The sequence below is a fragment of the Thamnophis sirtalis genome, unplaced genomic scaffold, assembly GCF_051295495.1.
Source record: "Thamnophis sirtalis isolate CommonGarterSnake01/CBP01778 unplaced genomic scaffold, rThaSir2_p1.2 scaffold_7, whole genome shotgun sequence".
Taxonomy (NCBI): Eukaryota; Metazoa; Chordata; class Lepidosauria; order Squamata; family Natricidae; genus Thamnophis; species Thamnophis sirtalis.
The window spans coordinates 2,692,618-2,707,021 of record NW_028261387.1 but is presented as its reverse complement, the minus strand read 5'-3'; the positions used below and the strand labels follow the sequence as shown (position 1 = coordinate 2,707,021).

Below are 14,404 nucleotides of genomic sequence, written 5' to 3'. Positions count from 1 at the left end.
TCCCGGCCTTCCGTAAAGCCGTCAAAACCTGGCTGTTCCGGCAGGCCTGGGGCTGTTGATTGATATCCAGCCCCGCTTAGATGGAATGGGTGATGTGAATTTTAATACTGTATTTTTATTTTTATTTTTAAATTGAAATGTTTCTTGTCTGTTGTGAGCCGCCCAGAGTCCCCTGGGAGTGGGCGGCATACAAATTCTAATAAACTTGAAACTTGAAACTTGTTAGTAATAAAATTTTCTAACTGCCCACCGGTTCCACAGTAATGGTGATTTATAAAGTAGGGAATTCAATTAAATTTTAAAAAGGAAAGTGCTTCAGTATCGGACAAAACCCATACCTCCCACCATGAAAGCTGGAACGCCCACTAGTGGGCGGTAGGGACCAGGTTGACTACAACTGCCTTAGACACTCTCTTAATAATTCTTAGGTCCTTGGTTAGGACTTAAATGATTAAATTTTCACAAGTCTTTGATTGTGAATCTAATTGTACACATATTACACATTGTAATAAGGACATTAATAAACTAGCAAGCAAAGCAAATAACAAGATCTGGTAGAGGGGGTAGTTCTGGTTGCACAAGATCAAGTCTTAAGAACAAATACACACAAAACTAGAATTAAGAACTAAAAACAGAACAGGAAATGTCTGAAAGATGCTGACGAAATAGTGGGCCACCTAGTTAGCTGCTGTAAGAAGATTGCACAGACTACAAGCAGCGGCATAACAAAACAGAAGCAATAGTGCAATGGAACATCTATAAGAAATATCATTTTGGATAAAAGTATGGTGGATTATGCAAAATATTCTTAAAAAGAGGATAAAGTTTACTCCTCAGTTATTCTTGTTAGGTATAATCACAGACAGTTATAGAGACTAATTTGATTCTGAATTTAACAACGGCAGCAAGACTGTTGGGGGAGCAGGACTGGAAGAAGGAAGAATTGCCTACTATTCTAGAATGGATGTTAAAAGTAACAAACTTAGCAGAGATGGCTAAAATATCAGCATACTTCAAGGACCATTCAGATGAGAAATACAAGCTGGAATGGAGGAGATGGATTGATTACATTCAAAATAAATATGGGACTAAGAAATTTCAGGTAGCTTATGAATGAATGAGCAAGGAATGTTATAACTTATCTAAAGTTAGCGTTACAAAAGGGGAGTTAAAGTACAAGCGAGGGATGACGGTAAAGTTAGTTAGTTTATTTTAGTATATGGTTGCTAAATGTTTATACCCTGTATTTGCCCTGGGAGGTTTGGGGGGCAGGGTGGGAGGGGATGTGGCATGGGGGGGAGGGAAGGGGAAAGGTATATAATTGTAAAACTCATTAAAACTTTTAATAAAAGAAAAAGAAATATCATTTGCCTGTGAGTAACAACTGATAGGACCACAAAATAGATAAAGTAACAGAAAATGAAAAAGCTAAGGTGCTCAGGGACTTCAGAATTCAAACAACCTCTTGACAAATACTTGAACATCGTTGGCATTGACAAAATCACCATCAGCCAATCACAAAAACCTTGGAATATTTCACATCCTGCGGCAATACCTTTTAACACCGTCAAACAATATCCAACTATCCCAGGAAAGGATTTGATGGATCTACAATAATCCTGTCTAAACATCTACTGCCTGTGCAACCAACCATAATAATTGATAAAGTTTTAGTTTTCATTTGTACTTGACGTACAATCATAAACTAAGTCTATTTATCAAACAATACATTTCAGGCCTCAGTCTGTCCTATGAATTATAATGGATACAGAATTTTCTATATCATTTATATTTGTTGGTTTTTTTTATAAAACTGCACACAAAGTGATTCACATAACAGAAGCCACACAAAACCAAATTTAATAGAAAGTTTAAAAAAAAAAGGTTAAGTCCCTGACAATATAAAACTATATGAGTATTACAAAATACATTACGTTGGATCTAAATCTTTTACAGATTATAAAAAAATACTAGGGCTTCAAACTCAAAAGCTGAACCTTCTCAACCATCAAGCATTATCAAATGCAGGTCACGGGGGGAAATGTTCCATCAGTCTACATTCAAAGTTATTGCAGAAATTGAATTCCATCCACTATTAACCAAGGGAAGCTGGCATAAGTATTGCTCTGTTTCAGAAAGCTAGGACCTACGAAGATAATCATGTATATCATCAAAAGGCACAGTTTTTTTTATTTTTTCCAGCTTGACTCAAATAAAATTAAATAACAGCCTCAACTTCCATGAAAGTAGGGAATATACTACTCTATTCATACTGTTCTGTACTTAATAACTGCAGCAAGACTGTTGGTGGCGCAATACTGGAAGAAGGAAGACGTGCCTACAACTCAAGAATGGACTTTGAAAGTTATAAACTTAGCCAAGATGGCCAAAATTTCAGCATATCTCAAAGACCACTCAAACGAGAGATATAAACGAGACTGGGAAAAATGGATTGACTATACACAAAGCAAATATGGGACTAAGAAACTCCAGATAGCCTATGCTTAAGATTAACAACAAGTTAAACTGTTTAAAGTTTGGGTAACAGTAAGAAGCTGAGTCCAACGTAGATATCTTTCTTTTTTTCTTTTTTCCCTTTTTTTTTTAATCTTCTTTGTTTTAGGATATCTTAGACTGCGTTTGTTAAAAAGTTATACCGTGTACGGACTCTGGGAAGTCGGGGGGAGGGAAGGGAGGGGGGGTTTTAGGGGGAGGGGGGGAGGGGGGAAAAATAATATGTGTCTATTCATACTGTTAAGCAACCACCACCTATGAAAAGTAGTGTGAATGGGCCAATATTTTTAACGTTTCTGGAGAAATACCTATTACATTGCAATGTCCTAAGTGGAAAGTTAATCAAACAAGTATAATTGAAATATAATTACATCACACAGGCAGAAGTTGTACAAAGTACTCATGGAAGTGATCGCAATTATCTTTCACTGTTTTAGTCAGCACTATAATATCTTCGAGTCCCCACTTTTTTCCTATGTGAAGTACAAGTGGGATCATCAAGCTTTTTTTTCCACATTAGCATCCTATTTGAATAGCCCAGACAAATATCAATGCTATATAATAAACAGAGAGAGAGAGAGAGAGAGAGAGAGAGAGAGAGAGAGAGAGAGAGAATATCAATAGAGCCATTCTAAATACAGAAAACAGTTTCAAAGGCCAAGTTGAATAGATATGTTTGACTCTGTGATCAAGAAGGTCAATTTCATAGACAGAGAAACTGCCCCTCAGATAGCCAGGCTGAAAACCTTTCTTAATAATTACCATGTTTCCCCAAAAATAAGACAGGGTCTTTTTTCTTTTGACCCCCGAAATAAGCACTTGGCCTTATTTTTGGGGATATCTTATTATTTTTGAGATGCAGGAGGCAGAGAGCGTAGTCACCTCATGGTGGCTGCTGGGTTGCAATATTTCCGGGGATGGCTTATTTTCGGGGAGGGCTTATTTTCAGGGAAATGGGATAAATAGGCTTACAACAAGCACTAATGAGAAAGCGAAGAGTGAGGTTTGTGAGAATGAAGCAGCCTACCCAAATGAAAACCTTCCCAAAGAGAGATTTCCCACACAGATTCTGCAGATTCCCCCTGCCAGGAATAAAAATTTTAAGGTTAAATTTGTAAACTGACCCAGAAAAATAAGAGATATTATTTAGCCTGACATATTCTAAAACGTCTTTAAGTTTTGGACACAGACGGTGACTGCTAAATTATTAATGAATTCAATAAATGAGCTAAAGTTTAGAGGAAGATTCCTTCTTTTATTTAAATTAAAATTTAGTAAATCATCCTCGAAACATCATGATTCTTGGCTGATTTGTATCTTAATTAAGGCTCTGAATCTATTAATTAACAATTGCCACACTTTTGTATGAAAAGAAATTGAGACATCCTTACCGCGTGAGCAATTTTTATATGTCAGAACTGAATGTGCCGTTTTTAGATTTCAAAATGAGATTTAAAATGGAATTAAAATAAAGGAATTTCATCTCTTCGGCTCCTATGAAATGTAGAAGGTCAAACCGAATTTAGCTTAAGATATCTGCGGTTGATTTTTTAAAGCATTCTGTTCTTTAAGACAGAGCCCAGATCTTAAGGTCAGCATTTCATAAAGATTTGTACAAGTTAGATATCCATTTCCACTCTATTCCCTTCTCCGCCTCTCAAGTACTGATTGAAAAAGATTCCATCACCCTGTTCGTCTCAGAGACAGCTCAGGATCTTTTGAAGTTTAAGATGTATGGGGAGTGGGGTTATGAAAAACCATCTGTGACCTTCTTTATCATAGAAACAGCAAGAAGAACAAAACATCATTTTAAAGGGTTATCTAATCTTATATTTACAAGAGCGTCCGACTGTTTTCAGAAAAAGATATACTACTAGAAAAACTGTAAATTATTTTGAGAAGGTCAGAGCAATGTTGAGAGAGCAGAAAGCACTAACTCAAGTGTTTCTCAACCTTGGCGACTTTAAGTCCTATGGACTTCAACTTCCAGAATCCCCCAGCCAGCATAGCTGGCTGGGGAATTCTGGGAGTTGAAGTCCATAGGACTTAAAGTCACCAAGGTTGAGAAACACTGCACTAACTGTTGTTTTAAGATGACTCAGAAGGACTTTTGCTAGTCTTGAACCTCAGGCCATCCACCTATATGTCAAAAAGTTCTATTAACAGGGATTTATAGAAAGCCATGCCAGAATGCAAGGCTCTTAGACCAAAGCCAGCCTACGCTACTACAAGATTCATCCACATCTAAACAAGAAGAGGATTTGCACAACTGTTCCTTCTTTCCCTTTCCCTCTATTAAGGAAACTGGGTCAAGTGTTGCTTGCTCTCAGTTTCAAATCAAATTATAGGGAGGGACACGTTCCCAAGACCTTGATAACAGTGGATATGACACTCCTACAACTTGCATAATATGTGCTGATAGTTTTCAACATGCAAACTGATAAAGGTTTAAGGTAGCCCTCCTATAACTCTGGAACGGAGGATTTTTGAAACATCTTGATCTTTCTACCATCTGATGGGTACCCTGTTCCCCTGAAAATAAGATCTCCCTGGATAATAAGCCCAATTGGGCTTTTGAGCGCATTCACTAAAATAAGCCCCCAAAATAAGCCCTCCCCAAAAATATTGCAACACAGCAGCAGCCTGTTGAGGTGACCACCCTCTCCATCTCCTGCACCTCAAAAATAATAAGACCTCCCTGAAAATAAGGCCAAGTGCTTATTTCGGGCTCAAAAGAAAATAAGACCCTGTCTTATTTTGGGGAAAATGCGGTACTACTGAACTACAACAGAGGGTAGAATGCAGTACTGCAGGCCACTTCAGCTGACTGCTATCTGCAGTTCAGTGGTTCAAATCTCACCGGTTCAGGGTTGACTCAGCCTTCCATCCTTCCGAGGTGGGTGAAATGAGGACCCGGATTGTTGGGGGCGATATGCTGACTCTGTAAACCGCTTAGAGAGGGCTGAAAGCCCTATGAAGCGGTATATAAGTCTAACTGCTATTGCTATTGCTACAACTGGAGGGAAAAACTTGAAGGCAAAACATCTAGTAATAAATAGCTTTTCCAAACGTTACTAGCAGGGATAAGGCATGCTGGTTCTTGTCTTCAACTCAAAGTTAATGTATTTGTTTGGGCAACGACTCTGAAGCTGGCATAAAGACTGTAGTTCATGTGATACTTACAAGCATTAAACAAGTACTTTGATGGAAAATCAGCACATCAGATGAGAAAACAACAGAGCTCATTAACAGCTGCTGAGTCATCTAAGCATCCAGCTGCAATCACTAGGTACACAAAATATAACTTCTAACCTAAAGGCTAATGACGGGAGGTCATTTGGATCTGATTTGGTTCAGCACTTCTTGTAACTTTCATAAAATAAAGTAAAAATGTAATGGAGACACTGAAAGATTGAAACCAAGAATCATGCCAACTAAAATAACATATTTTGGAATAAAAACATGTTAACATCATGAATAATTATTGGCATGGGTCTGTGTGGCCAGAATTCCAACGTACCAACAGCACGAATTCAGTAAACAAATTTTGGGCATCAGAGAATCAAGTAAAACATAATTTAGGCTAATGATAACATTTTCAAACTATACGGAACTTGATTAAAGACTAATGTGCTTAGAACAGGGAAATAAAGAGTAACTAGATGTTTTGGATGCAATAGAATCAAGTAATGTGGAGACAAAAATCCCAAGAACCAAATAGATTAATTCGATTAAAAGCAATCTGATTTCTGTCCAATTCCAACAGTAGATAGAGCAGTGTTTCTCAACCTTGATGACTTTAAGTCCTGTGGACTTCAACTCCCAGAATCCCCCAGCCAGCACAGCTGGCTGGGGAATTCTGGGAGTTGAAGTCCACAGGACTTAAAGTTGCCAAGGTTGAGAAACACTGCGATAGAGAATCCATCTAGAACAGAGCTGTCGAACTCGTGGCCTGCAAGCCACATGGATCACATGCTGGCCATGCTCACACCCAGTTTAGCGAAGGGGGGGTAAAGTCCAGATACGACACGTAATGCCGCCGTGACGACATGAGTTTGGCACCCCTGATCTAGAAGAAGCAACACCAAAATGTGATCTATTGCATCATCCAATAACATTTTGGTGATATGCTAAATTAGCTGTGTTCTCATAATTTTGGATTCTGGAGAACAGTTGTGTTTTGTTGGTTTTAATTTGCGCAATCAACTTGAACCAGTACTATGCTCCTAAAAATGTAATGCTTTTAGTTATATGCAAAGAGATGGAAAATCAGACCAATGGTTCCCATTATTCTATCCAATTAGGCAACAGAAGATTCATCCTCCCTGGCATAAAAATTTGAAATGGCACTGGAAACTTATATTTTCCAGAATGCCGTTTCATTCATTAATTTATAGCAAAATATTAGGGCTCTCTGGAGAGAAAAAAAAGTATAAAAAACAATGAAAAGAATCCTTATTTCTTCAAAAATATTCCATATTTGAAATTTAAAAAACAGGTGGGGGGCTGCTCCCATGCAAACAAATAAGTTATTAAACTTATAAACAAGCCCAAAATGGTAGGAATATAGTATCAATCTCTTTTTCTTGCAGAGAGAAAATATTTTTCCAAGTAACTGATTCTAGACCGAAACCCTGCTTTAAAATTAAATGCTAATATTCTCAGGTTGCTACATTTAGAAGCATTTAACAACTCATAACGTGTCATGGACTGAAACCCCTTGCAATTAAATTGTGAAAAAGAATTTGTAAAATGCAGCTAAGGGGGGGAAAAAACCCAACCTGCATAATTACTGTAAAACACTTTTTTTCCCCTTTTAATAGAATTAAAGGAGAAAAAAATATTGCATGCTTTTATTTATTCAGCCCAGACTTCCCCAATCTGATAAGTTGATTTTATTTATTCAGCCCAGGCTTCCCCAATCAGACAAAAGGTTGATGGGAAATATGATCCAAATATCTGAAAAATATTTCTGTTTGAAGAAAGCTGATTTAGATGAAAGAAGTGCATGTTACTCAACCAAGTTCAACACAACTTTTTAAAAAGGTATGAAACTACAATCCCTGACATAACATTCATTACCATCAATAGAAGAGATTATTTGTAGCTCAGGGTTGAATTGTGGAGTCAAAGGTCTCTCTAATGTTGTAGAGCTTCGTGACCCGTCAAAACCGTGTTCCACAAAAGCGCGGTCGACAAAAGCGCGTTTGTGACGTCATCACAGCGCGACGAAAAATATCGAAAAATTGAAATAAAAATTAAATTACAGCAAGCCGATTCACATAAAGGTAAGGGTTAGGTTTAGGGTTAGGGTTAGGGTTAGGTTAAGGGTTAGGGTTAGGTTTAGAGCGTTAGCGTTACATTTAGCGTTAGGTTAAGGGTTAGCGTTAGGTTTTTCGTTAGGTTAAGGGTTAGGTTTAGGGTTAGGTTTAGGGTTAGGTTAAGGGTTAGGGTTAGGTTTAGGGTTAGGTTTGGGGGGGTTAGGGTAAGGTTTTCGCTTTATTTTTACATTTTTCGATCTTTTTCGTCGCGCTGTGATGACGTCACATACGCGCTTTCGTTGACCGCGCTTTTGTCTACCGCGGTTTTGTGGTGGAACCATAGAGCTTTCATTACCAAACTAGATAACTTCTTAAGTGCTAGAAGGGATGTGCTCTCTATTTATGTTTACATATGGATCCATATGGACAGATGTAATCATAGTTTCAATTTGGAAATTGTGAGTGTCTTACACTGAGCTAAGTCCCAAAAATGCTAGGAATTCCTGGAAGCTTGGCATTCAGACAAATGAACCATCAACAGGCACACAGAGGTAAACAATGTTTACATATCATTCAAAAGAGACACTTAAAACTCTAAAATGGAAACAAAATGACCAGAACACCTCCTCCACAGCAATCAACAATGATCTAAACTGAGATTATCATCATGATCAATACCAATCAAGCAGTAAACAATATGCAAATCAAGGAATTACTGTGAGACTAGGCCTAAGATGCCATACCTAAGCAAGCACATAAGCAGGGTGGACAAAAGTCAGGAAAAACTCTGTCAGGGAAAGTAGTTAAGAAGGAAAAAATGTTGTTAAGGGGAAAAAATGTCACCTGAATTGGAAGTCGGGCCTGAGCAGATGGGAAGGCCTTCCCCAAGTCCAAACAACCAGAACAAAACAAGGACTTTGAATATAAAAGGGGTGTTGAAGCCCACCCACTCTTTGAGTCATCTTTACCTGGCAGTCTAATTGACTAATAAGTGTGTGTGTACATTTGTGTGTGTGTGTGTGTGTGTGTGTGTACCAGAGGTAGGTTCCTACCGGTTTCACTGAACCGGTAAGTGGTTTGCTGGCCTGGGTCACCAGAACTGACAACGACCCAGGCCCACCACGCCTCTGAACTGGTTCCCCGGTTGGCGCAGCATGTATTTTTTTTATTTTTTTAATGTTCTGTGCATGCGCAGACCTATTTATGGGCAACTGTGCACGCACGTGGAGGGTGTGTCTGGCAAAATTGCACGCGCACCGAACCGGCAATAATGGCGACAGCAACCCACCCCTGGCGTTTACGTGTACACAAAACCACCGAGAGCATCAAGGACTCCACATTTCTATCAGTAATGAGCAGAAGAAAGGCAGCATCCATCGCCAGACACCAATTCCAATTCTTCCCATACTGCTTTGCCAAAAAACAAAACAAAAAAATTCAGGTAACCTGATGGTGTTTTTTTTTTTTTTACTACAATTCCATTCATTGGGCCTACCTACAGGGGCTGATGGGAATGAAAACCAACCCATCTGAAAGCACCAAGATACCCAACAGGTGCAACTTACAAAATGTGGACAGCCATTTGGACCAAATTCACGGCAATTTTGGTTTTTGGAGTTGTTGTTCCTCACATCAAAAGTAAAACATCTGTAAAAGCTCAACCATCTCTAAAACCATTCCGATCTTGGTCTTCTCTGTATGGGATCAGTTATGTATTAAAAGATGTAGGATTATTGTTTCGATCCCTCTACATTTTCTGTCCTTTAATCATTTTATCCGCCCCTTCCTTGAAGATGATTTCAGAAGAACCAGAATGCCAATTTTTAAGATATGGACTCTGTTGTGCTTATTTATGTTTTGCAAATATATAGTAGTTATCTTTTCAGAGGCTTTTTTGGGATATTTTACCTGATTCTGTATTTATATTAGTTTGTTACTCTTTGATTTTATTATAGTTTGCTGTATTTACACTATGGGGACAATTTGGGTGAAAAATAAGCTATAAATTTATTAAATGAAACCAATAAAATAAAATAGTTCTCATGAGACATAAGATCAGTGTGTATAAACACACTCCTGGTAACTGCATTTAAAATAGCTGATTATAAACTATAAGGGATTATTGAGTATTAAGCAGCGATTAAACTGAATTGTGCTCGGAGAGCCACACCTCAAGATTCTTACTATCTTCAGCCTCCAGGGTAAAACAGCAGTAACTAAGAACACACATCGCTGGTAAGATTAACTCCAAGGTTAAAACTAGCTTCTCAATTTAAGGTGGGGGGGGAGTTAACCAATAGCCCAGAAGCTCTAGGAATATAAACCTAGTTTAAGAGCGCATTTTTTAAAAGAAAAACAAAGCAACCAGATGTATCTAGGGTTTAATTAGTCATAGGACTGAACCACTGAAAACGGGAGTGTAATTAGAAGCCTTGCGGCTTATTTGAATCTAAGCTATAGAATTCAGCAAGATTAAAAAGTATCAGTCAAAAAAAAAAATAAGGTATTCTAACTGCTGAAATGCCCGGAATGTCAAAAATTTCTACTGCTGCAACATAGCTGTTGTAATAATACTAAATTGGTCAATCAAACTCTCATTGCAGAATTAGGGAACCATATTCATGGATGGGGCAATCTGAACCTGTCAATTTAACAAGTTGCAAGGATAAAATTGGAAATACTGCCCCAAGTCCCTGCAGAATGTAAGTGGCACAGAAGAAAAAATAAGAAGAAAAAAACATTGTACTAGCTGTAGGTTATTAGATATAGGCTGATAAGAATCCCAGCTTTATCTAAATAACCTCTACACTAAATCAAGGCTGGGCAATAACATTCAGCCCTTTGTTTTTCACTGCACAGGGATGCAGAGCACGTGGCTGGTGAACCTTTCCTAGATTTGGCAGGAACAATCTAGTTTGGTGAGGTTTATGGGGCAAACCCAATATGTAGCATATATCATAAAATGATTTTATTTTTTGGCCCAGAGGCAAACATCTTCCAGTTTAAAGGGGAAGGAGAGATTTAGGTAGGGGTGAATTATTACTTTTTGTTACTGCTTATTGCATCCTTTCTGGCCCTTTAAAAAGATCAGAAACCTTTAAAAAAAATCCTATTGTGACTATTAGAGAGTTACATGAAGCCTGTTACTCCAGGCAAATAAAAACATTACTATAACATTACCCTATTTTGTTATCTTACCAGGTCTGGAACATGCATGAGATTAGAACCGATAGCAAACTACATCTCTGCAGTCTGCTTATGAAAACATGTACAATAAGTCCTTGAGTCGGAAGGAAGTCAAAAAAACAGGGCAATAATATGGCAAATCAATTCCAATCGCCTCGGCTTTTATTAGCAAATTTAAAAAAAAATTGTATCAGACAAACCTGAGTCCATATGCCTGGAACTTTTTCGAAGTCCATTCAGTCGTTTCTGTGTAATTAAAGACACGCCAGTTAGAGATTACTTTCTAAAATAGAAATAGTTCCTCTTTTCATGTAAATTCTATTCAATTAGAGCACCATTAATTCACATCGGTGTTTCCACCCCCAAATCTTCGAGTCTTACTCTGACCTGAGATTATTTTCAATTCTGCTGGCCAAAAAATGCTAAGAACATGACCAGCGTGGCATGACAAAACCGCGCTCGACTACAGCGCGCCCGATTAAACCGCGTCGCTGACGTCATCAACAGGGCGACAACAGCGAGCGCAGAGAAAGAAGGGTGCTTTAAATAGCGCTTTGAAAGCAAGCCGATTCAAGTTAAGGTAAGGGTTAGCTTTAGGGTTAGCTTTAGGGTTAGCTTTAGGGTTAGGTTTAGGTTAAGGGTTAGGGTTAGGGTTAGGTTAAGGGTTAGGATTAGGTTTAGCATTAGGTTAAGGGTTACGTTTAGGGTTACGTTTAGGGTTAGGTTAAGGGTTAGGTTTAGGTTTAGGGGTTAATTTTAGGTTTAGCGTTTACAGCATGCTTTTTTCTCCAGCTGTTGTCGCGCTGTGATGACGTCAGCTACGCGGTTTTGTCGAGCGCCCTTTAGTCGAACGTGGTTTTGTGGTGGAACCCATCACCAGAACCTGACAAGTCAATTCACGTAACTTCAGCTAACAAAAAAGAGCATGTAAATATATATATATATATATATATATATATATATATATATATATATATATATATATATATATATATATATATATATATATATATATATATATATATATATATATATATATATATATATATATATATATATATATATATATATATATATATTTAAAGTCACAACCCCTGGTATGCCCAAGTGTGGGAGGAAGGTCACACTTCCACTCTCTGTCATTAGGCTCGTCACAAGAGTCCATCCAGACAGAAACCCAATATTTTTACTGTTGCCTTTGTTATATTTGTGTTTTTATTTGTGCTGATAAATAAATAAAGGAAGACTAGTATAGATCTATTTCAAGCTATTTAGCTCTCATCAGCTAGCCATATATATATATATATATATATATATAGTAGAATCAGTATATACCTCCTTATTTACTTCATTCCATAAAATAAAGGAACTAAAAAAGAATTGCTAATAGTCTCCACATTCTTATTTTCAATTCATGGTGTTTTGGCCTGCCAGAGGCAGCACTGATTCTCTCCTGCTGCAAATGGTGCGGTTCATCTCACCAATGCAAATGCAGGAGGCTGTAGGAGGCTTTGAAGAACAGCCAAGTGGGGCGAAATGAAGCAATGCAGCCATTTGCTTCACTCTTAGCTGCAAAAGGACGTGAGGTTTCATGAAACAGTTTCAGGTGTGCTCTGTTTTCTTCTTTGTTGAAGTGAAACACGCCCTGGAAGGCCTGTACATTCCTAATGTTTCGTGCATGGAGTTGTTTAGAAGAACTTCTCGGCCGCTGCAACATGACCTTTCTTGGCTGCAAAGCTGCCATTTATCCTACATTTAATAGCAATAGCAATAGCAGTTAGACTTATATACCACTTCATAGGGCTCTCAGCCCTCTCTAAGCGGTTTACAGAGTCAGCGTATCGCCCCCACAGTCTGGGTCCTCATTTCACCCACCTCGGAAGGATGGAAGGCTGAGTCAACCATGAGCCGGTGAGATTAGAACTGCTGAACTGCAGATAACAGTCAGCTGAAGTGGCCTGCAGTACTGCACCCTAACCACTGCGCCACCTCGGCTCCTTACACGTCTTGCAAACTCTGAAATTGAAATGATACTGTTTGAACAGTTTGCAACTGAGCACGTATCCCTTGATTGAGAGAGCCGAGGTGGCGCAGTGGTTAGAGTGCAGCACTGCAGGCTACTTCAGCTGACTGCAGTTCAGCAGTTCAGCGGTTCAAATCTCACCGGCTCAGGGTTGACTCAGCCTTCCATCCTTCCGAGGTGGGTAAAATGAGGACCCGGATTGTTGTTGGGGGCAATATGCTGACTCTGTAAACCGCTTAGAGAGGGCTGAAAGCCCTATGAAGCGCTATATAAGTCTAACTGCTATTGCTACCTTGCAAGCTTTATCGTACAAAGCCACACAAAAATACAATTTTTCTGAAATGTATATGTATGTTATTATAGTCAATGTCTGAATGTGTGTAAAACTTTTGAACAACAATTACAAAGTTCACTTTCTATCAAGAAGATGTTTTCACCATAAAAGAGGACTTAGCATATTAAAAGGTCATTGCAGTAATGAGTAGGAAATAATGATGTACTGTAGTTGGAAGGAACATATGAAAAGTGTTCAGTTTTATGGGGAAGAACAGACACAATGAAGAAGTGGTAATATCTCGCCCAGGGTAATATTTAGAGAAGAAGAAACAATATTAAAGAAACAGGATATCTATATATTGATAGTTTTTTTTAATGGATAAATGAAAAATAGAGGAAGTATCAATTATTGTATGTAGGATACTTTCTTATTTATTTTTCTATTTTTTTATTTTTAATGTTTTTATTTTCCATTTTTTCATTTTCATACACTCACATGTATATTGTGCATAGCCAACGCCATACAACATTAAACAATAATCGCAACAACTCCTCTTGTCAACAATACCCCCCCCAAAAAATAGAAACCCAATATACCTCTTCCACTCTCCATACACCTCTTTCTTCCACCCCCTCCAACTTTCTATCCTCCCTCCATCATCCCCCTCTAGCCTACTTCCCCTCCCCCTCTACCACTCCTCTCTCCCGATCCACTCCCTCCCTTCCTTCTCACCTTCCCTCCCACCCTCTCTCCCATCCCTCTCTACCCATCTTTCTTCCATCCCACTCCTCCTCCCCTTGGTGTATTTCCACTATATGTCAATATAAGGATACTTTCTTGCCTGCCTATGATCCTTCCAAAATATGTTTTATTTCCTAAAACATTCACAGCTTCCTCTTAAAAGCAGAGATTCAAAGCTATCATTTTCATTTAGAGAAACATTCTAACTACATAAAAGAACAGAGCACTTTTGAAAAATGCAAGTTATAATAAAGGTAGTTTATCTTTCGTTTTTAAAGAAATCTATAAGACAGCCAAAATTGGGGACTCTTATTATTTGCATAGTACACAAGGCAAGTTACTAAGAAGACACAGTATTAGAAAAATCTTTCATAATCTCCATATTAAGATTGGATGGAAGGA

The 14,404-nt window shown here is 38.2% G+C and overlaps 1 protein-coding gene across 3 annotated transcripts in view; it reads right to left on the bottom strand.

Annotated features, from left to right (window-relative positions):
* Positions 1-14,404, bottom strand: part of VAV3 (vav guanine nucleotide exchange factor 3) — a 184,597-nt gene that overhangs the window by 47,022 nt on the left and 123,171 nt on the right. For all 3 annotated transcript variants that reach the window (XM_087719208.1, XM_087719209.1, XM_087719207.1), the window contains one exon: positions 11,162-11,207. In XM_087719208.1, coding sequence (XP_087575334.1) covers positions 11,162-11,207 — 46 coding nt within the window. The remainder of the gene's footprint in view (positions 1-11,161; positions 11,208-14,404) is intronic.